Consider the following 23354-nt stretch of genomic DNA (forward strand, 5'->3'; position numbering starts at 1 on the left):
TACATTTAAACATAACTGAGCCCACAGACCCAGGATGGATGGTGGGAAGATCATGGGGCTTTTGATATTGGGAGCCTGGAAAAGACAGAGGGAGCGTATTTACCATAAAGAAAGGGCCTGTACCAGCAGACACACAGGCAGTGGGCCCTAATCCTGTAATAGTTGGGGATTTAACAGCTAGGAACCTGATAACGGATAACCAAACTACAACTCCTACAACACCGCCAAGTGGAGATTCCCAGTTTAACACTCTCTGGAAGTTAGTTGAGGGAATATATAAAGTCTTAAATGCTACTCAGCCAGAATTAACAGAACACTGTTGGCTCTGCTTTGATATTAGGCCTCCATTTTACAAAGCTGTAGGGATATCTGAAAAAGCGAGACGTCTTAATAGTAGCAATCCCTCGCAATGTAATTGGAAAAATTCCTGGGGTAAAGGAATGACTTTGGCTTCAATAACAGGAAGGGGACGATGTATTGGCAGAGTACCCACACACCTGGAAAGCTAAACGGGAAGATACTCCAGCTAAATGGCTAGCTCCCGCTAAAAACACCAAGTGGATCTGCTCAAAAGGAGGATTCACCCCCTGTATTTCCTTAGAAATATTTAACAAAACCTCTGATTATTGTATACAGGTAGCTGTGATTCCCAAAATTATCTATCACCCCAACGAACATATGTATAATGTACAAAACATCCCAGAACGCCACATACAAAACCAAGAGCCTTTCACCGCACTTGCAGTGACAGTTTTAATGCTTGCAGGGGGAGCAGGTGTTGGTACAGGAGTAGCCTTCCTAGTAAAACAAACAAAGGAGTTTAATTCCCTGAGGATTGCTGTAGACGAAGATTTGGAACGTATAGAACAATCAATATCAGCATTAGAAAAATCAGTAAGGTCCTTATCGGAAATAGTTCTGCAGAATAGAAGAGGACTAGATCTTCTATTCTTACAACAGGGAGGACTGTGTGCGGCTCTCCGGGAAGAATGTTGTGTGTATGCAGATCACACTGGGGTGGTACGAGACACCATAACAAAACTAAAAGCAGGACTTGAGAAAAGGAAAAGGGAAAGAGAGGCCCAGCAGAGCTGGTATGAGACCTGGTTTAATCACTCTCCTTGGTTAACTACCTTGCTATCTACAATTGTGGGTCCTTTAATATTATTAGTGTTAGGATTAACATTTGGCCCATGTATATTCAACAAGGTAATTGAAATAGTAAAAAGAAGATTGGAAGCAGCACACCTGATGCTAATCAAAGCCAAATATGAAACTCTCCCTGGAGATCCTGAAGTAGAAGAGACTTTGATTCTAGCCCACCAAGAAAAAAAACGATTTGATGAACAAAATGATAAAAGATTAAATGGGGAACTGTGAGAAACTGCATTGACTTGTTTGTTCATCAAAAGTATGAAATTAAGATAAAAGAGTGGGGGGGTCAGGGCATGGAATTTGCAGGCTTGGGCAAGGCTGGAAACCGCAAACAAAGATTGTGAAAGATCTTGCAGGAGTGGCTAGAACTGATAACTGCAGCGGAAGGAGATCCATCACCCCCACTTGTCAAACCAACTGCTGCTGGAACTGATAACTACAGTGGAAGGAAACCCATCACCCCCACTGGTGCTGGATAAAAAGGGACTGAAGTGAAGTAAAGGTTGTCAGCTTTTGGCGGAGCCATGCTCCCAGCTGCACCCAGCACTGTTTGCTTGCTATCGCTTGTTGTTATTAATAAAATTATTAATTGATCTTAAAAGGCTGAATCAAATTATTCGCCTCAATTTATAACACTCATTAGTAAAGTGGTGAGTGTCCTCGTTTGTCACGCGGGGGACTGGGATTCAATTCCCCGACGGGGAGGCGGACATACCATCTTGGTGTGCCATCACTTTACTTTTCGCCACCACTGGGAACATGGTTGGAAGAGTATGGAAAAGTAAAGTCAACGTCCGCGGCGGTGGCGCTGGGCGGCCGTGATCGTATAGTGGTCAGTACTCTGCGTTGTGGCCGCAGCAACCTCGGTTCGAATCCGAGTCACGGCAGAAAAATATATGGTGGTTTTTTTTCCCCCCCCCCCCACCTCTGCCGCCGTCGTTGTCTGAGAGCGCCTTAGCCGGGATGGGGCCGACCCCGGCTACGGCGTAGGTACGGCCAGGACCCATCCCTGGGCTGGAGTGGTTTGAGACCGAGAATGCTAAAACGGCAAAAAAAAATAAAGGCTGAAAAACAAAACTCCAGAAAAGATACCACCCAACCAAAACAAAATGCCTAATGGCTAATACGGGAATCGAACCCGCGATTAGGGCGTTATTAGCACGACGCTCCATCCAACTGAACTAAGCGGCCTGCTGCCCAGCACCCCCCACGGGACTAATTGACAGCCTATCAGCTGCCTCGGCGTGCCCCCGCCCGCGGGGCCTGCGCGCAAATCCCGGCGCCCCTCGCCGGGGGCGGCGGCAAACAGGGAACTCATCAGGAGAAACGCTGGAAAAAGCAAGGGGGCGGAGCTGCCGTCAGGGCGGGGAAATATGGAAAAGCCAAAACCAAATATACATCCGGTAGTCGTGGCCGAGTGGTTAAGGCGATGGACTAGAAATCCATTGGGGTCTCCCCGCGCAGGTTCGAATCCTGCCGACTACGAGGAGCTTGTTTTTAATTTTTTTTTTTTTCTGATTTTGAATGTTCTTCTCTCTTCGCTGTTCCAAATCCGCTCGCTGTTTGCCTTTTTTATTTTTTAGCACACGATAAAAATTTTCACCAGTAAGAAATAAGGAAAACGGGGGAATTCGGAGCCACGCCCTGAGAGCCCCAGCTCGGAGCAGGGACCCTCCAGCAGGGAAGGGGCCGCTCCCGGCCGCCACCCGCCACCCTTTTGGGTACGGCGAGGCGGGGCTGCCGAGGGCCCGCCCGGCGCCGTGGCTTAGCTGGTTAAAGCGCCTGTCTAGGTTCGAATCGCAGCGGTACCTGGGTTGTGCCCGGCGCTCCTCGCAGGTTTATTCTGGGGGGACCGCCGCTGTTCCTTGGCCGGGCTTCTTCCCGCTCTTCCCGTATCCGCAGCCTCCCAGCGCGGCCCGAGTGGCTCGTCCCTGCTTTGTAGCGGCATAAGCTGGGCAAGGCACCGATTGTTTTCATTATTTGACCCGCAGAGACGGAGGGGTCCCCATGTACCCAGCTGCCGCCCCCGTGGGGCCGTCCTCTAGCGCGGACTGGGATGTCAGCCCGTATCGTTTCGTACAGGAAATTGGGCTGTGCCCTCCTGCAGGTCAACCCTAAACAACGCCTTTCCTTCAGCCCCTCGCTTCCGCCTCACGTCCGGCTGGGCACCGTCCTCCCGAAGACCTCCAAAAGGGCGACGCTCTCTGCCACTTATGTTGATGGGCAAGGAGTGCAGGAAGAATCCGCACCAGCATCCACCACGACGGGCGAGGCCCAAAACGAAGGTGGCCCGTACGGGGATCGAACCCGCGACCTTGGCGTTATTAGCACCACGCTCTAACCAACTGAGCTAACCGGCCTGCTCATTACCTGTACTACCAGTATTTTACATGTCGGACTACAGCCGGAGTGATGCCGACCTGTGCAGACGTCGGGGCGCCGATCCCAACCAAGCCGATGCTAACTGCGACGGCATCGCCTGCACCGAACGGAGGCACAAATGCATGGGCACTACGTGTATTCCTGGCGCACTTCCTTCCTCCGCTCGCCCACCCGCGGCTGCGCTGAATGGGGCTCTGTCCCGGCCCACCCGCGTTTGGCAGGACCACGCATCAACACAGCACTGCGCGGAGCACAAGAAAAGGGGAAAACACTAGTGTCAGGAGTGGGATTCGAACCCACGCCTCCAGGGGAGACTGCGACCTGAACGCAGCGCCTTAGACCGCTCGGCCATCCTGACACCTGAGTTACTCCTCCAGTCGGCCCAATTCGCTTCCGTCACATCCCGGAGTTTCATTATATACAGCATAAGCGTGTATCATTTATAGCACCTGAATGGACGAGGCAGCGGCAGAGCGATGCCGGGATAGCAGGCACCCCAGCTGCCCAATGCAGCCTCCAGGCTCTGTATAAACACCCCCGACAGACCACCCTGAAACACCGTTCAGCAGCAGGAACCACTGTTCTGTCACCCCCTCAGTGAACCAGAGGTGAAGGGTACTTTCAGCCCTCCCCAAGAGACCAAAAATTTTTGGGTTATAAAGACCTGCTTACATTAGAGTAGTCCAGAAACCTGGACTAACAATAGAGATACATTAGAGATACTAACATTAGAGCAATAGAGTTTTGCTCAGATCTGTAGATAACTGTGCAAACCAAAGTAATTTATTATTTAAAATAATTTAACTTTTAATACCAAAACCACACATTCACATCACTCTGCAGCAGAAATTTGCCAGTTCATGAGATTGCAGCTAAAGGTAGATGCTAGACCTTCACCTTCAGAGTTTCCTCAAAACTAGCAGTTACAAAATAAAGTCCCCACAACAACTAGAAACTCAGGTTCTGTTTCACAGAAAGTGAAGTATTTGTGGTGGTGGAACAGCAGGCCAGAGGCCTTTCAAACTGAACCTGGACTGGAGGCAGCAGAAGCTGTGAGAAAGCTGACAGCGCTTTGTGAGAAGAGTCCTGCAGCAGTGGAAAACACCTTGCTTTCCCTGAGAAAGAACTCTAGGAACTAGCCACCTGTATGAACTTTTTGCAACCATTAGGTAGAAACATGAAAACAGTATGTCACAAACAAGTCTTTCTGCACGTAAACACCAGGGGATTGAGCGACCAATCAATACAGGGAAACAACTTGTTATTATAGTCAAGGGGATAGTTACAGGGTGCTCTTTAAAAGTCTGTATAAAGAGATGTGGGACTAAACCGACATCTTTTGCTCCATTAAAAGTGTATCCCACATCTTTCTTTAAGGAGCTCAACAGCAACAGTATTCTTCTAAGTCGTTCCTTAGTTTTGTTACTCACAATTATAAAATGTATATAGTCTTCTTATAGAATCATGTTCAATTTTTTCCCCTTTCTTCATGTCCACACAACCTTGCCATACAACCTCTGAACTGTTTGTCTGTTTGTCTCCCTTGTTCTTGTTTCACTTACACCTGTGCAACTCCTGTCCTGAAAGGAAAATGTTCTAACTAGAAGGCATTTAGAGAAAGCCAAGAAGCATTTTTGTTTCAAAACAATAGGTTAAATTAAAAACTTTATTAATCTTTGCATAAATGATCAATATTTAAACTAGTTATTGAAGTTGATAACTTTCCACAACAGTTACAAAAATGAGTTGTTTGTTCAAAATAAATGACCACCTCAGAAGTCTCATGATTAAATCTGCAGTTACTCCTAGGCATAAATTACTTTCTGCTGGGTATTGCAAATGATAATTAGATGCCAAAGAGAATTTTGAGGTCAGCCAGAGTGAGCTTAGTGAAGGTCTCTCCTTTGCCTGACAGAATCTGCTGGGCAAGACCTTTCTTCCTCTTCTGGAGTTGCAGGATCTTTTCTTCTACTGTTCCTTCACAGACAAACCTAAAAAAAAGAAAATTTAAAAAATGACAAAACAAATCCATACCATCTCAAGTGCTACAAAAAAATGTCAGTGTTATATAAACACTTCCCCAGTACACTTCAGAGGATTCCTAGAAGATTCCTCTTACTTAGAAATTATTAATTAGCCAATTATGTGACTGACAAAATACTTATCCTCCTATTTTGTCTCAAACCCAAGACAACCTCTGAACAGAAAACACCTATTCTCATATCCAACCATGACGACATTTCAACTATAAGTCTGATACACTTCAGATCTCAACTTTGGTAATCTGAAGTAAATCTGTGAAAAAATCCTGTAATTATTGCATGATAACTGATGGCACCTATTATACAAAAAACATTGTACCCAAAATAGCATTTTAGATTCCAGTCTTTGAATGTGCTGTGCATTTATAATAACCGAGTTAATCTTCAGTACTTAGTTACTGATGCTTTTTATAAAAGTCAATTTTAACACTTATTAGAAGTGCTTTATATGTTTTTTTATCAGTGATAATAGAAAGGCTCAGGCTTAGGGATCACAGGCAAAAAAATCTCCATTCAATTAAGAGAAATGGTCTGGCACCCAAGAAACCCTTGCTAGCTGTCGGGACACCAACATGCATGCAAGTGTCACACAGAACACATGAAAACATTTTTATCTCACTGCCCAAATCTCAATGCCACTGTTAGGCCTTGTGTCTAGCTCTAAGCAGAGAAACCAAGGGCTCATCTCACTGACTAAAGCCAGACAGTATATAAGCAGCAGCTCCTCATTCTGGTAAGTAAAATGCTGACCTGTGTATCACAACATCCTTCTTCTGCCCCACACGGTAAATGCGGTCACATGCCTGGTCCTCCAGAGAAGGATTCCTACAAGGTAATTAAAAAAAGTTGCCTCATTTTCCTGACTCCAGGGAATCCTGTTTTCTTCCTCTGTAGAACTAGAACTGCTCCCAGGCTACCTTACGTTTACCAGCTTGATGGTCAGCCATCATCCTGACTGTATTTCCCTTTGCCCTGGGTTCCACACAAAGACAGCTGTGTGACTGAGACCACTGGTCCATGTAGCCCCAGGCCTGGCCAACAGTTGCTACTCAGAGAAAGCTGAGTAGGTGGTAAAATGAGTGAAGCAAAAAGGCAAACCCCAGTGAAAAAGGCCATCACTCAGGAATGTTTACATATGAGGTAGGTCCATCTGATGAAGTTAGAGGGAATACTTGTTGGTGTAACTTCCATATTGTAGAAGTATCTGCTTAATGCTACTACTCAGCAGCTGGTTTCATATGAGGCATATTAGTTCGCTTTGTAAGTTCTTATGAGTAATGTTTAGTTTAAGAAAACTGTGATTTTGACTTTGATGGGACAACACAAATATTAGGAGGTTGCACAGACTCTTCTTATATGTAAAACCCAAAGGTACATTGGCTGTGCCCAGTTACTGACTATGCTCAACACCATTAATTTGTTTCAAGCCAAATTGCCTGCAGGCACTACCACACCATTTCTATTACTGCAAGAAATTAAGCCAGAGACTGCCAAGTTGCCAGTAGCATTTTGTAATACAGAGCTGCATACCTGGATTGCTGTTATTCCTCTGTTTTTTCTTGCCCCTACATAACTGTATTTCAGGGAAGTGAGAACTGGATTGACAAATCAGTATCTTGGATGAAGATCACATTAAAAACACTTTTCCCCAACTAACCACTAACCCTGACTTTAACCTACACACCTCTCTCCTAACCCAGTTGCATCAGACATTACATGCAGTGAGAAAGCAAGCAGCATGGCCTACATATCCTCTCCAAGATAGAACTTGTATTTCTCTTTACCAGTGCATATCAAGGAGAAAGAGATGGTTTCCTCCAGTCAAGTTCAGGCCAACACCTCCAGCCAGCAATGAGACCAACATTACCTTCAAAGGCCAAAAGAGAGTTAGTCACAGAGTCAGACATCTCAGCTGCTCATAGCAGGGCTAAGGACTGCTTCCCTGGCCTGAATGGATACCTGAGGCCCTTTAGGATTGTTATTGAACTCTTCCACCACATCCATCCTCTGTTTGGGATTGACAGAGCCATCCACTGTGGCGTACTTCAGCCCCAGGCGCTGCAGGTGCACAGCCACAACTTTGAGCATGCTCGTCCACTGAGAGACAACCACGCTGGAGAGAGAACAGGGAATTCACAACCAGCCCTCTGCACTGGAACAGTTTGGTCATTGCAGTGTCTCACGAAAGGGGCTACAACAACTCAGGCACCCTTCCCCACTGCAAACTGGAGCCAAGCCCCTTCACAATTCAGGAATAGAGGTGTAGTGGTAGAACTTGCTGTGGAAGGCAAATACTCAAACTTCATATAAATTGATAACTTTCACCTCTATTTTTGGATTTTACATTTTCACCTCCTAATCACAAACCTGAGTCACAACACAGCTTTTTCTGAAAAACACAAAAATCAATACCAACACCAAATTTAGATTCACTATAGCCTCACTCCAGTTTCTTGAACTAAACAGTTTGTGAGGCAGTAATTTTTTTAACAGTTTCTTGAAAGAATAAAAGCAATGTTGGTGCTCCCATTCTTATGGGGGGAATGCTTTTTGGAAAAGACTGGAAAAAAGCTTTGTATAGGTCCTCTGATCAATGCATTCCTTTATCTCTAACAGGTTCAGTTTTAATCTCTACTTTAGTGCTCCACTTCTTTTGGGTTGTGGGGTGGGTATATACTTCTCATCACAACCAAATTATTCTCAATCCTATTACTGGAGAATAGTCTTCCTGGCCTCAAGGCCTGAGATTTCTCACACATTCCCTTATATTTACACTTATCTGTATCTTAAACTCCCCTCTTTTGTCTTAAACTTTTTTTTCCTCAAGACTTCTGTTCAACTACTGCAGAACTGTCACCATTTTATCATACCACGTGTTTCGTATTCAATTATATTATTTCTGCTGTTGTCAAGAAATAGTCTGCTTCTCTCAATCACTATGACTAAAGAAAAGAACATGGTTGCTAACCTTTTCTGAGGCTCTGGGTGACTCTGAATAGTTTTCAATTCAGCCAAGAGTTGAGCTATCTGCAGGAAAAAAAAAAAATCCAAAACATTAGCCTGCTTGCTCTCATAATCCAGCTCATCCTTGGATATTCTTTATTAAAAGTAGAAAGTTATCAGAATAGCTTTTCAACTGGAATTTCTTCTGTGTTTAGAGTTTGAAGAGATTTTAATAGTCATTGGTAAGAACACTCTCCTCACAGAAAACAGGGCCAGGAAATCAAATCATACAAGCCTGTCTTACAGATTCCAACCTTCCCGTGGGAAGTTCTTACAACCTCTCCTCTTGCTGCCATCCCTTTTTTGTAGCTCATCACAATCACCATGATCTCACATGCAAGCTCTTCTGAGCTTCTGGGAATCCAGTGCTTAAGATCTTCACTTACCATTTTCCAGCAGTCACATTTTCACAGCTTCACTATAAGTACCCCTCAACGTGAGAGAAGTTGGAGCCTTCCCAGAAGGGGTTCAGCAGGCTATCAACCTATTCAGCTGATTTCATCTCAATTGGCAACTTAACCTGATCTGCAATTACCATTTAAGAGCCAAAGTGGCGAAATCCAAGCTTCACAAGGAAGGTAAGAATGCCACAACCAGAATACCTTGGTGCTCTCCCTGGTGATGTCAAAGATATCTGTTTGAAAAGCTGTGCCATTGAGGTAGACTGTTGATTTGGAATCAGGAGTCTGGAGCTCAGACAGTGTCAAAGCACCAAGCTGTTCCTCAATGGAGAGTGCAAGGCCTTCACTGTTCAAGTTAACTTGATCCAGAGCCTGTGGGAAGAAAACAAAATAATAAGGGATCACAGTCAAGCCTGAGATCCAATTCAGTACTGATCCAGTCAGCACAGCATCTGCTGAGGAAACTGGGTTTAGAGGATACTATGCAATATGAAGATAGAAAAATTAAGAAACACTACTGGATCAAAAAGTCACTTTGGACCTTTATTCTGCCCCAAAAGGGGCAGTGTATGGAAACCATGTGAGCGTAGCCATTTCCATGGTCCAGTCTCTTTAAAGACACAGCTGGCCACATAAGTCACGCTGGGTATTGCAGCATGTAGTCCCTTCAGTAGAAGGTAAACCCATATAAAACATCTTGGGCTTCAAAATAGAGTCCTAAAATTGACTCTGTTCATACTCTCATGGCTAAAAGAAACAGAGGTGTTACCAAATCTGTTAACTTGTATAAACACTTAAAAAAAAAAACCCCAAAACCACAAAAGCCCCATACTACTAGAATGCAATTACCATTTTCAGTAAGGAGAGATGGCAGCAGCACTGACGGAGTCTCAAGAGCATGGACAAGACATGGACAGTACTTGAGACCTGGGAGGCACTTGGTGAGCCTGCTAGAAATTCCTTTTGACTGACTCCAAATTCTGTAACTGTCAAGGAAGACAAAACACCAAGGGCACTTGGAGGCATTTCCAAGCACTGCCCATCCACTTCCAGGAAGAGGTTCACAAAGAGGAGTCAAGAATAAACAAATTCAAATTCAAAATCAGTCAAGCAAATACCTGATTTAACATAGGAACCCATCAACCCCCAATTCAAGTAAAAAAGGTAAAAAAAAAAAAAAGGCAACAACACAAGTCAGAGTATGATACACCAGACACTAATGCTGACATATATTATCTGAGCAACTAGACCTTTATTTCAAAGAAAAATTTAGGCCCAGAAGGGTTAAAAGATTTTTCCAGAGCCACAACAATGAGAACACACTTAGAATACTAAGGTATAAGTTTTTGTAACATAGAAATCCTTAGGAAAATGTTACAAGTCCTGACCCCAGGTCTGTTTCCCCCTTCTGAGCTCTGCACTTAAGAGCCACTTCTGAAAATGTTTTGAGGGGAGGGCATGCTCAAACCTTTCTCAAAGGGGTTACCACTATCATTCTCTCTGTCTTCATTTTTCTGCTCTTGTCTCTTTAGGTACGATTGTAGTGTTGACCTGTAAAAACAAGACAAAGACACTGGGATTCACAGCAAGAAAAAAGGCAAGAGGGACCTGACCTTAGCAAGCTGATGATGCATTAAGGTAAGGAAGGTTTCATTAATCATTCAGTCACAAAAAAAAACCCGTCTTGTTTAACCCGAGTATGATCAAAACCAAAGATGCATTTTGGAAATCACAAGAGAAAACAAGTCTGCTTTTTGAGTATGAGAACACTTTTAAATATATATTTAAAAGGAAGGAAGATTCTTTACAGTGAGATGGGAAGAGCCTAGGAGAACACAAAGTGATGCCAACTTGCATTACAGCTATCTGGAGAGGCCAGCCTAATTTTTAACTGTTCAAGCAAAGATCATAATTCTCTCTTTTACAGGTGCTCACACATCATCATTTAAGAACTACTTGTTGCAATTTGAAGTCTTTGGAGTCTTAAAATTAGTGAGATTAAGTGGAAGGCTAGAATACAAAGATCATATGAGGCATGAAAACATGGGAGAAAAGAAATTAATCAGTTTTGCCTACTACCCAAACAAGCAGTGTATTTTCAAACACGCTAGACAGATAAATTGGAAGACGAAAAAAATTAACAGGAGTTTGTCCAAAAGCTCTCCTCGTCTTAAGTGAATTTCTCCTCTAATTTCCACAGCAATAAGAAACAAACTGACAAAATACCCTATTCTCTACCCACATGCATACCTGGATCTTGCAAAGAGCACATTGTATACAGATTGCTCCTCTGCTGTAAGTTTTAACTGATGCAGCTTCGTCCTACGCTGGGGCAGAGATACCTGAAGTCAGAATTCACAGGATCAGATGTATGTAATGCAAAAGTCTTAGAGAGCATCACAAACAGCAGCAATCCAAGATTTAACACAATACTCTAAGTCTCAGGAGATAGCTTTTTGTTCACTATATCTGTGTATTAATGCAGTTATGACAAAACAGACACTTGCAATAAAATCTTTATTCCAGCTCATGCAATAACAACTGCTCAACAACTACCACAGAGGGATTCATTTTTGTGTTGTTAAAGTACCTTATTTCCCTATTCAAAATCAGACAGTACAGCAAAACTATACATCTTAAAGGCTAATGACACACCTACGACTAATACTCCATTCAACAGACTGTTTATAAAAAGCAATGCAGAAAGACAATGCTCCAGCACACACCAGGTCCATTTGACATGTGGCAGCTTGGATTCTCAGATCTAGATTAGTCCAGTGATCTAGACTAAGTGGCCATCTACATGCAATTACTTGGCATATTTTTGTCTGTATGTTATTTATAATTGAAAGGTTTCATTATTTTCTTTAATTCTGCTTTCTGAGTAAGCAACCAAAGCACGCCACAGACATTTGCTTCTCTTACTCAAGAGGCTGCAGGAGATAGGAAACCCCAGCCATTAACAAATTTATGCATATAAATAACTGTCTGCTGCAGGGAAAATAATGGAATTATGGTATAGTTTTGGAGGGTAAAGTTCTTACCAGGGGCTTGCCAGCTGAATCCAGCTGATCCTTAGTTCTCTGCAGTAAGAGGCTCCTGGTTAAGAGGCTTAGCCTCTCCCCTCCCTTCCTTGTGTTGTTATCTACCTGGTACTTCCAAACTTTGTATTCATCAAAAGGAGAGCAACGTAGAAACCTGTGACAGGAAGGAACGAGACTTCATACCAAGGGAAGAAGAGCTCTCCACTTACTCTGGAGTGACCAGAACCAAATTTCTTGCTATTCCTTGCTACCAAAACAAACCACTTCCAAATGCCATAACTGCATGACCAAGGACAACTAAAACATTTCCAGTGTAATGGTGGTGATAACTTGTTTGCTTAAATGCCCTACCATCACTAATACTGTAAGAACCTGTTTCTGATTCTGTACCTATCACTTCCACTTAACCCATTATGTTTCAGGCATCACCAGCAAACAAAGGACATCCAGATGCAGAAGCACTTGCCAAAAAGCATATTCATATGTTATTTCAAAATAGCAAACTTCTTACTTGACAGTTAATTTCAATTAATTATCCAAAATTAATTTCAAATGCAAGTTCCCTCTGGTTCTCCAACACCATTTGTAAGCTTTCCCCCCTCAGCAATGAGAAGCACCTGTTTATTACTGTTCAGAGAACCTAAAGTTTTCACCCTTTCCTCCAATACTGTTGTAGCACAACACTTCAAGAAGGTCCTCCCAGGGTGCCCTGGTAAGAGGGATTAACTCATAATTAACTCATTTAACTGTTCATTAAACTTGGTTTTGTGCATACTCATCCTGAAGACAAAGGAGATCCAAGGTAATTTCCCCTTCGTTCTCCATGGAGGCAGAAAAGCTACATGCTGAACAGCAGACACATGGTCAGTCTTGTGCAACACCTTAACCACAGCCTTTGCAATCCAGTGCTAAGCATTAAATATAACTAATCCTACTACTCCACATATCTTAGAGACATCTCAAACTTAGAAACAACTTCAGCACTTCACCAGAGAAGAACTACTAAGACTGGATCCCTGTTCATGTGGTGATGTGTAGCCAGCTCACCTCAGGAGAGAGTACATGTCCAGCAAGTTGTTCTGTATTGGCGTCCCAGTGACAGCCCATCTGGCACTGGCTCTTAATTTGCACACAGCTATAGAGGTTTGAACCCGTGGGTTTTTAATATTGTGAGCTTCATCCAATATAATTCGAGCCCAAGCTACCCTGAGCAAAGGGGAACAGGGAGATGATCCACTCTGAAAGAAAAAGCAGACTATAATCTGAAGCAAAACCTAGGTTCTCTAAGGAGGCACAAGCAAACACATTTTTCCAGCATGAAGTATTTTCCTGATGTTAGTCAGCAGCAGTTTGTGCTCTTACTATCATGTAAGAAATGGTCTCCAAAAATCATCTCTTTAAACCTTCCACATTTAAAGTTTATAAGACAAAAACTAATTATTTGCCTAATCTCAATAACAATTTCTAGTATTTTGTTAGTTTTCTTGCTTTTGACATTTTATCTTCTAATGTTGTTGCTTCAAGAGGTGTTTCACATAAGTAAAGTTTTGCTATGCTGAGATGAAGGACCATATATAATTATGCTGATCTCTCAAAATTTTATAGATGCCACCTAGAAATTGCGGGAAATTCCAAGTCCTGTTTTCTTCAAGAGCTACATCTAGAGTTGGGCAGAGAGGTAGGAGACAGCAAGGGACTTCCTCTACACTGTGTAGTCATTTCAGTCAGCACTCAGCAATCAGATTATTATTTTCATAGCCCAGCCAGGGCTTCTTCAAGGCAGCATGAAAGCTGCCTCAGTCTCAGTTCACACTGACCCAGAGCCTGAGGTTTCTCGTAGTTTTGGGTGACATTAGTGCTTTAAACAACAAAGAACATCAAACAGGAGATTCTATAACTCCTTCACCTCAAAAGGAGAATGAGATTCTCCACTGCATTCTTAAAATTACTTAAGACATTTCAACTGTCTGTATTCAATGTAGTACATTCTATAATTCTACAGAACAAATATATTGTGAATATATCTGTTCTTGCTCCACTTCACAGCACTTCCTCTCATCACTTTGCTTTTACAAAAATAATCAACAGTGGCTTATGGAAAAAAAAAAAATCAAGCTGTTGCTTAGTGTAGCACATATAAGGTGCTACTTGAAACAACAATGGTTTGTAACACCTCAGAACTTTAAAGCAATTCCCTATTAACATTATGGCTTCTCACCCCCACATCATGGTCCTGAGCAGGGACTTCCCCCTCCTCTTTGGCTGTGGGAACCTCCTTGGAGAGAAGGCTGTAGGTTGTGACAACAACATCATATCCAGAAAGCCTGAATGCAAAGAAAGTAGTGATCAGGAGCAAAAGGATCAAAAAGAAAGTAGTGATCAGAACCAAGAAGGAAATTATTTTGCAAGAGAGACTAAATGCATGCTGAAGAATGCATTTAAGAACAACACAGTGCTACAGGAGCTGAAACCCTGTGTTTTACAGAAAACTGAGCTCCATTGCAGTTAAACAGGAAAAATGCATCATCCCCATTTTATGGACACTGGAAGTAGACACATCAAGCTCAAGATGATGGTAAAAGCCCATGGATCAGAATGCACACCACATGGCATGAGCCCTGCTTAGAGCCTGGCACCCAGAACACTGCTCAGCATGGCCTGAAGAGGTCTACAAAATACGCTGAATCATACATACTTCTGATAAAAAATACAACTACAAAGCACAAGCATGGAAGAACCTGCCACTGACAATCTTTGCAAGCAAGAGACATATTGGAGAATATACACCTTTTGTTTTGCTATCAGAAGCAACAACAGACCTCCACCAGAACCACTAAGCATGGGCACAGGCCATAAACGTTTTACTAAATACACCTTGACAGCACACATCAGCCTGACTTTCTGGACCTCCCACATTTCAATACTTCACATTCTCCCATCATTCTACATCCACTTTCATTTCAACTTTGAGAAACACAACCTCTTGCTAAATAGTATTTTTCTTTTTATGATCATATTTATGGTTTAACACTTACACCTCTGCATGCTTATCTCGATTTGCCCCGTGGTACAGATAGACCCTCAGTTTGCCAAAGGCCACACGTCTCTCAATCTCTTTCTTCCAGTGATGGATCAAGGAAGCAGGACAAATGACTAAAGTGCCATGGGAAGGCATAACAGTGAAGTCTAAAAGAAAATATTGTGGACAGTTTTCAATGTCTTCACATTAGACTAGAATAAAGACAGAATTTTTGGAAATTTGCAGTTGAGAAGAGTGCCCAACCAATTCCATGACGATACAGACATTACAGACTATGGACACAGAAGCAATACTCTTTAAAAAAGCACTAACATCACCTGTATCTGTAGACAAGATAAAAGTAATCTTTAGGGGACAGCTAGAAAGAGAAAAGATCAGCTACAGAGAGGTGAGTAGTAACTGTTTGAAGTACCCATGAAAACTATGCATATGTTTTAAAAACTATGAAATCTTTTCAAACCTAGCATATGCTAGCTTTAACTATTTCAGGAAAACAGTAAAAAAAAAATCTCCAAACAGTATAAAGTAATGGGTTGGAAAATCCTACACATCCAATGGGAGACAAAAATGACCCTGATCAGAGAAAGACCATGCAAGGAGGCACTGTAAAATTTAGCCAAATGAAAGCTTCCTGCAGAAGGAAAGTGAGCACAGATACAGTGTGTTGTTCTACAACCCCTTAACCTGTAAGGCTTTAGGCACTTCAGATGGCACTTTCATCATCATGTATGTGCTGTAGGAGGGAAAAAAATCTGTACCATTTTTGGATAGCCATATTTCTATTGTCTCCTTTCTTTTCTCTGTCTTCAGCTGCTTCTGGGCCAGAATGAGAGCAATCATCGTTAGAGTTTTCCCCAAGCCCATGTCATCCGCTGCAAAAAGACGCACACAAGTTATCAACTGCAGAAATGAGTGCCCTGGATCTACACTGAGGAATATACTACAACAAAGTGTCCTGGGGAACCCAGAAAATCAAAAATATACAGATGAAAATTTCAGGGTACAATTTAGTAATTGGTTAATACCTGTACTTGTTAATAAGGCACAAAAACCAAGCCCTTTTGACATATCTACAAAATATTCAGTTATTGGCCCCCAAGTAAGTTACATGCAAACCTTTCTTCCCATAGATCTGCCCCACAAAATCCACTTTGCCATTCTGTTGCTCACCCAAAATTCCTCCACATGGCTTCTGACTCTCTCTCCAGAGGAGCCATGCGAGCGCCTGTTTCTGGTGCTGCAGCAGTGGGACCTGAGGGGTGAGTGAGACACAGGATTTGAAGGAAACACCTGGCAAAATCTAGACACTTCTGCTTCCTGTACCAATTGTCACATTCAACTGTTTTACTACAATCCAACTAAAAGGAGTTTACCTACCTGTTCTCCTTCCAGACAAGCTGGGATACCCAAGGTAAGCAACTTCTGCAGACAGACGGTCAGCAGTACCACAGATGTGTCTTCCTAAGGTTTCCTGCACTAACCAGCCTAACGCCTCAGAGTGCTCTCAGAAAGCAGATAACGATGGCTTGTTCAGCTGGAAAATCCACCCCAGACTACCTTGCTTACCACACCAACCACCATCAAGGAAAGGGATTGAGAACACTTCCACTTTTCTCACCGAGTCTAAGACCCCTACAGACTCCTGAAACAGGAAGAGGGATTACATACTGCCACTATAGGACATGCAGTGGCCTTCCCCACCACTGAAAAGGTCCCAAGGCAATGTGATAAGTGACACAACATATATGCACCTACATACCATCCTGCATGTGCCTTTGCTGCAATACCTTGCATATAATCTCAAAGAGATCAGAACTACTCTGGAGTCCATCACATTCCATGAATGCAATCACCTGCAAACCTTTTTGGAAAGATTACTTGTCACAGGGACATTCTTCTTTCTCTCAGGATTTTTTCATAGAGCAGCACAGCAGAAAGAAAGAGAAAATTTCTATTTCTGCTCCTTGTTTTCCCATGTGGAATGTTTTTGGAGAATGGTCTACCTGGGGTGACTGCTTGATTGGATTCTGGTGAGGATTGTTTGAGCCTGATGGCCAATCCAATCCACCTGTGTCTGGACTCTCTCGAGAGGAGGGTCATCAGTTGTGAGTTAGATATGTAGTAAGAAAGAATAAGTACATAGTTTTAGTATCTCCTTTAAATAGTATATTAATGTATTATAGTAAAATAAAGAAATCATTCAGCCTTCTGATCTGGAGTCAGATATCATAATTTCTTCCTACTGGGTTTGCCTGAATTTACAGTAATTAATTCTTATAGCTCACCAGGAAGAATGAACAATGAGGTTCTCAGCCTGTTCCTCACACCTCTGTTCTGCCAGACATGTACAAACCACACAAATGGAATGTAATTAGAGTATCTCCTTCCAGCAGGATGCAAAGTATATTGAAGTGGGAAAGAAGGAATGCTCTACGGTACTACTCAGAGGTTATGATTTATTCGTCAGCATGACAGCTTCCATCCTTGCCAACCCACCTTCAGTCCAGAGGGATCTTCAGCTGCTGTCTCCTCTGTTGGACAAGATTCTAGAGATTTGTGAAGATGATTAATAGCCTCAAATGTGGCACTGTGTACAGTCCTGATTTGGTCGTCTGTCATTCTTCCCCCATACAGATTCTGCACACCAACACTCACTGCAAAGATACAGTACCAGAGATATGTTTATAACGCTAACTTTCCCAAACAGACCTTTCACCTCAGAGATTGACTTCAATGCCTACAGATGCCTGAGGGACAGCATGCAGCAACAAAACGGGCTTAGTACTCTCACATGTATTCACAAATTGCAGGACTATTTCAGAAATAGTACTCAACAGGGTCCTCTGTAATGGCAAAGTCTTTCTATACTTACTTCCAAAACTTTGGCCACTGGAACCCAAAGTAGCAGCAGCCAAGGGGTGACTGTGTGAGCCTGCAGAGGCCTTTGCTGTAGGATCCTGGAGCTGGAGAGGTGTTATCAACTTTGTACCACCTGGCCTGCCAACTGGGTTACAAAAAGACTCTTCACAGCAGCTGCTGCTTGTGCTATCCTGCCCTTAAGGAGAAAAGGAATCACAGGCTGAAAAGGTTGCACAGAGAACCTTGGAGCCTTGCTCTACAGCCCAGAGAAGAGCCTATTTTGCCCAATAGTATGCTTACAAAATACTGTGGTGACACCAGTTTAATAGCAGATTATCACATCACCTGAGTCACTGCAACTACCAACGTGTGTTCTTGGCCTGCTGCTGTGACAGACATTGTGTCCAGCTGCAGCCTCAGTGTGTGGTTTACAGCAACACAGTGAACCCTGCATCTGTGATCAGAGTAGCACAGACAATGTCAGTTTTGCACCCAGATGATTCATTAATTTTGAAGGCATCTCTTGTCAAAATTTTGGACATAAAAACTATTGAAACATCCAAGAACAAATGGACTAAGTGAGCTCATAAGCTATTCTTTCTCAGGAATGGCACACTGGAAGCTGCTCATTTTGAATCTGGTAACTGGGATATTCAGTGACAACAACATGCATGAACAGCACAGTTCCATAATGCAACAGGGAGTTAACCATTCATTGGCATATTCTCAGAGATACCGCCTCAGTCACATAGCCAAAGCTGGAAACCTAGATCCTAATGGTGTGAGGAAATTCCCTTGAGAAGGCACTACATTATGGAGGGAACATTTGAATTGTTCCATTCATCTGCTCCCAGACATGTATTTTGCAATTAACACTTTTTTATCTTCAGTAAATCCCAACAGACAAACATTTTATAGACCACAGGCCATATATAAGTATATGCTAAATTCCTCCATATTAACAACTATTTTAAGACAAACTGTTTTGTAAATGTCTTGAGCAAAAAAAAAAAAAAAAAAAAAGAGCCCTACCTTTTTCACTAGTATCTGCTGTTGAAATGCTAAGAGCACTGAGTGCAGCTTCCAAATCCTGCACTTGCTTTAATAACCGCTGCCCTTTATCTGGCAGCATCTGAACGTTCACTGTAGCCAATGTACTCTGCAAAAAAGAAAGAAACCAAAACTTGTGTGGTCACCAAGCTCTCTGCCAACACAGAATAATCAGGTCAGAAGTCTAAAAATAACTAATCGTATCCCATTTTCATTTTGATACTGTTCTGTAGTCTCCAAAAGCTTTCAAGTGCCATTCAGTGCAATTAAACAGTTTTTAGCAGAAAATAAACTAACCATTAGTTTTCTTTAGAAAACTAACTAGTTTTCTTTAGAAAACTAACCATTCGTGTTTCATTAGAAAATATGGAAGGACACAGGGACTCCTCCTTTTTATGAAACAGGCAGTCAGGCGAGTCAGACAAACTTAACATCTCCCAAAACAGCCACAACATTTAACTTACTTGCACCTTTCTTTCTATGCTTACACAAACAGTTCTGACTTTATTTCGAGGTTCTGTTCTAAATGCTAGACAAACAGGGGGGTTCATAATGAAAACTGTAAAACAGTGATTGGCAATTACTGAAAAAAAGGCAAACAGGCAGGTAATTTATTTCACCCTAGAGTAAGCTTTCATAACTGGATCACTTCTACTGCACAAGGCCAAGAGAGGCTACCAGAAACAGCCATGTTATTTATAAAGGTAAAACTGGCTGTGCAGTATTCCATTTTATGCAAATTACTTTCCGGGTAAAAGACAAGACACAACCTCAGGTGGGTCAAAACTGAGCATCCCCAAAGGCAGAAGATTGTACTACCTTAGAAGTAATTGGTGTGTAGCTGCTTAATACAACCAGTGTGTACAAAGGCTGAACTCCCTCCCATGCCGCATCTTCCTAAACCCCATTTTGACTTTCTGTTGTAAGGAGACATCACATTCTGTCACGAGTAAGGGAAGTCACCTTGAAAACAGAACAATACACTCCCCAAATAATAGATGCAATAAATGACCTTTTTCTGTTTCAGCTGGACTAGAAGATGGTTATGAAGCACTTTAGGGTCCTGGGGTCCTTCCATGTGATGTGATGCTGCTGCTCCTGGCAAAGGTGTCCCCTGCACACTCTTTCCTGATGGAATCTCAACTGATTTTTCAGGTTTACTTTCACCTGATGAGGAACAAACAAATTGCTCTTCATCACTGTCACTGCCAGAGGTGTCACCAGGAGGCTCTGGCAGCCCTGGCTCAAGTTGTGCCTTGGGCAGCTCTGCCTCTGCCCCTCCCATCAGGGCAGCACACTTGAATGCTGACTGTGCTCCTGCTGAGGAAGGGGCGTCTTCCTTAGACACTGGCATCATGTCATCATTCTTCTGCCCAGTGTAATCTTTCTTTCTTGTTTCTTTATCCCTACAACTTTTTAAGCTTTTTTCTCCAAGCTGCTCCTCTCCTGGAGGCTTGGTACTTGTACTTTGCTTTCCAAGACTTAGTGGGAAGAGTTTTGATCTTGCGCCTGGCTCCTTGTCCACACAATCAGAAAGCTTCTTGGATTCCCTGCCACTGCCACCATATTTCTCTTCCTCTGAAAGTGTATTTTCCCCATTCCCGGTCTCAAAAAGGCAAAGTTTAGATTCAGACACTGTAGTCCCCTGAAGTTCTAGATCACTTCTACTTCCTGTGGATGACTGCCTTTTATTTTTCAGCTCTTCTAGAGATACTGTCTCTGTGAAGGAATCAGAGATTAAATTTTTTTCTTTACATGATACCAGCACACTCTCATTCTCTGCTTTAGCTCCTTTTGCTTTACTTTCCTCTCCATTTACTTGCTTCATTTGTTTCCAGGATGATGGTGCACGATTCTTGTCTAGCACTTTGAATGGGTTTCTCTGTCTTGTGGGGTTGAAGAAAGGTGCTGTTCTGGGCTGGGATTCCAAGGGTTTTGAGACTTTGGTAGCTTTTGGATCCTACAATATGTACATGTCAGTAAATGGCTAGTGTACAAATTATTAAAGCATGTTAATAACACACACAACCTGATCACATCAAGCAAGACTTCATCCTCTACCAAGATCATCTTTCCTATTTTTTTAACAGAACCAGGATAACATTTCATAAGAAATCCAAAACAAAATGGCTGGTTTTCTACTTTCTTTGCCATTCCCACTGTTTTTTGGGATCAAGTCCTGTAGCACAATCTCTAGAAAAGAGGACAGCCAGGAATCAAATCCAAGCTTCTAAGACTGAAGAATAGTGAGTACTTCACACAACTTAGAGACATCTCACCTAGAGGACAGCAGGCCTGACACACTTTTCAAGGTGGAAAACATAAAATCTCCCACTAAGTAGTCTCAGAGGTGATTATGGTATATGGAATGAAAAGTCACACCAGAATAAGGCAATACTATAATACAAACACTCTTACCTGCCATGGGACGCTCCCACACCATTTCTTCCTATTCAACTTACTCTTGAGGCACCGATAAAACAACCTACCAAGGATTAAAACAAGATTTCAATCCCAAGAGCCAGTAAAAAAGCTCTAAGCATTATTTTAAAAGTACTTTGCACCAGAGACCATCACAGCCAAATTCTACTAATCTGCACTTAACATTCAGACCTTTGCATAAAAAAAGGCCATGAACACTGGCAACAGTGCTTTTTACAGGAGTAGTGTTCTCTGAATAAAGATTCCTAGGGTTTGGGTTTTTTTTTTTTTTAATTTTAGCAATAGAAGAGTAACTGCTCAGGCAAAAATACTGTCTATGTTTAGAGCCTTAGATTTCAAGGTGCAAGGAAACAGCTCTTCTTTTACTTACACTGCACAGGCCACCTCATCTTTATAGCAACTTAGGGACAGAAATACTTTGGATGTGATTTCTTTTTTAAACTAACAGCCAACCTGGACTGCTGCAAATACTTTATCAGAACTAATATTGTGGAATCTGACGCTAAGTTTGGATGAATCCAACCACAGAGCCATGTTCAATTCTGTTAAAAACAAACATTATCTGATGACCCAGGTTTATACTATTAGACATAACTGCTAACAAAAGTGGCAAACATTTGGAAACAGGGTAAGTGCAGGCCTGAAGGCTCAATGACTCTTCAGTTTTAGAAGGAAACCAAGTTCTCTCTGGTTCTCTGGCACCATTAGTTTCAATATGTGCAATAAACCCTGTTTTCACTTTGAATGACTTGTAGTTCGACTCTCTCACTCCTTCATAAACTATAAAGACAGCTAAGATGCTCCTGATCCTAAGAAAAACAATCTTTATTTTTAAGAGGCAACAGCCTGCAAAGTAAGCCTTCAAAGACGCCATAAAAATGAGATACTCTAAATAAGAGCCCTCCTTTTCCCACAAAACACAGGTACAGCTTAGGTGGACGTTAAATCCTCACTACAGAAAAACTACTTAAATCACAGGATTCAAGTTTTTCTGACATAAACTTGTAAAAACTATATGATCATTAGTCAGAATCGGTTTGAGAAGATTATTTTAAGCACTGAACATAGGCTTTACCCGTTTGAAGGCAGACATACGCTTTTTAAAAACTTTGAGGAACTTACTGGTATTCATCTCTGTCCGGCTGCTGAACCAGGACTTGTAGCTCCACCACGCACCCCTCATGGATCAAGCAGTGAGAAGCAGGAACCCTGAAAGGAGGAAAGGAGAAGCGGAAGAATACAGACAAGACGAACTGCCCAGGGGACTGCCATCGCAACGCAATCACTTGCGACAAAACAAAGGCTACATAAGAAAACAAGTTTGCGACTGCTGACACAACAGTGAACTTCCCTCAGGACAGCCAAGTGTGCCCCTGTCCCATCGGCCCCCTCCTGCCGCCCCTGCCCTGCACCTACGGCGCTGGGAGGACGAAGCCGCAGGCAGCGGGGCCCTGCGTCCCGCACACGTATAAGCTCTTCCCTTTGTTGGGCCCATCGCGGACGACCGTTTTCAGGAAGCAGAGGGACCCTGAGGAGCGGAGAAGAGCGGAACGGGTCAGGCCGAGCCCCCCAGCACACCACCCCGCACGGGAGCCCGACCGCCCCTCACCGTGCTCGGAGCACAGCACTGCCTCCATGGCCGGGCAGTGCGACCGCACCCGCCCTTTGAACCGGCCAATCCTGCCGGGCCGACGCTACCACCAATCAGCGCGGGGCAGGGGCGGGGCAGCCAATCGCCGCAGCGCTGCGCTCCCCTCGCGCATAGCCCTCGCGCGCCCGGGGGCGGGAACGGGCGGGAGGGGAGATGCGAAGGGGGCGTGGCCTCAGGCCCGCCGCGGTGGCATACTCGGAGCGGAGGGAGCCGTATTCCACCCGGGATACTCCCTGTCCTGGAAACGGCTCCAACTGCCGCGCCGGACAGGCTCATCCTGCCAGC

General features: G+C 43.2%; 1 protein-coding gene and 4 non-coding genes across 6 annotated transcripts; 2 read left to right on the forward strand and 3 right to left on the reverse strand.

Annotated features, from left to right (window-relative positions):
* Positions 1 to 1970: 1970 nt before the first annotated feature.
* TRNAH-GUG (transfer RNA histidin (anticodon GUG)) lies at positions 1971 to 2042 on the forward strand. The gene has a single exon. It is a non-coding gene; the product is annotated as a tRNA-His (tRNA).
* Positions 2043 to 2558: 516 nt separating this feature from the next.
* Positions 2559 to 2640, forward strand: TRNAS-AGA (transfer RNA serine (anticodon AGA)). The gene has a single exon. It is a non-coding gene; the product is annotated as a tRNA-Ser (tRNA).
* An 801-nt stretch (positions 2641 to 3441) lies between these two features.
* On the reverse strand, positions 3442 to 3515 carry TRNAI-AAU (transfer RNA isoleucine (anticodon AAU)). The gene has a single exon. It is a non-coding gene; the product is annotated as a tRNA-Ile (tRNA).
* Positions 3516 to 3812: 297 nt separating this feature from the next.
* On the reverse strand, positions 3813 to 3895 carry TRNAL-CAG (transfer RNA leucine (anticodon CAG)). The gene has a single exon. It is a non-coding gene; the product is annotated as a tRNA-Leu (tRNA).
* A 1290-nt stretch (positions 3896 to 5185) lies between these two features.
* On the reverse strand, positions 5186 to 23131 carry TTF2 (transcription termination factor 2). 2 transcript variants are annotated; one of them, XM_021549041.2, is made up of 23 exons: positions 23028 to 23131; positions 22835 to 22946; positions 22541 to 22627; positions 21395 to 21461; positions 19989 to 20936; positions 18959 to 19085; positions 17940 to 18122; positions 17564 to 17721; positions 16238 to 16319; positions 15826 to 15939; positions 15063 to 15213; positions 14246 to 14351; positions 13075 to 13265; positions 12028 to 12181; positions 11234 to 11325; positions 10452 to 10534; positions 9833 to 9969; positions 9185 to 9355; positions 8548 to 8606; positions 7539 to 7692; positions 7364 to 7446; positions 6330 to 6404; positions 5186 to 5528 (listed from the first exon to the last, which is right to left on the reverse strand). In XM_021549041.2, exons 1-23 carry the CDS (start codon positions 23053 to 23055, stop codon positions 5384 to 5386), a joined length of 3507 nt encoding a protein of 1168 aa, XP_021404716.1. In that variant the 5' UTR covers positions 23056 to 23131; the 3' UTR covers positions 5186 to 5383. The 2 variants fall into 2 exon arrangements, with proteins under 2 accessions (XP_021404716.1, XP_077637344.1); XM_077781218.1 differs by having other exon boundaries at positions 22835 to 23092.
* Positions 23132 to 23354: the final 223 nt, after the last annotated feature.

This window comes from Lonchura striata, chromosome 2, assembly GCF_046129695.1.
Source record: "Lonchura striata isolate bLonStr1 chromosome 2, bLonStr1.mat, whole genome shotgun sequence".
In the NCBI taxonomy this organism is placed as follows: domain Eukaryota; kingdom Metazoa; phylum Chordata; class Aves; order Passeriformes; family Estrildidae; genus Lonchura; species Lonchura striata.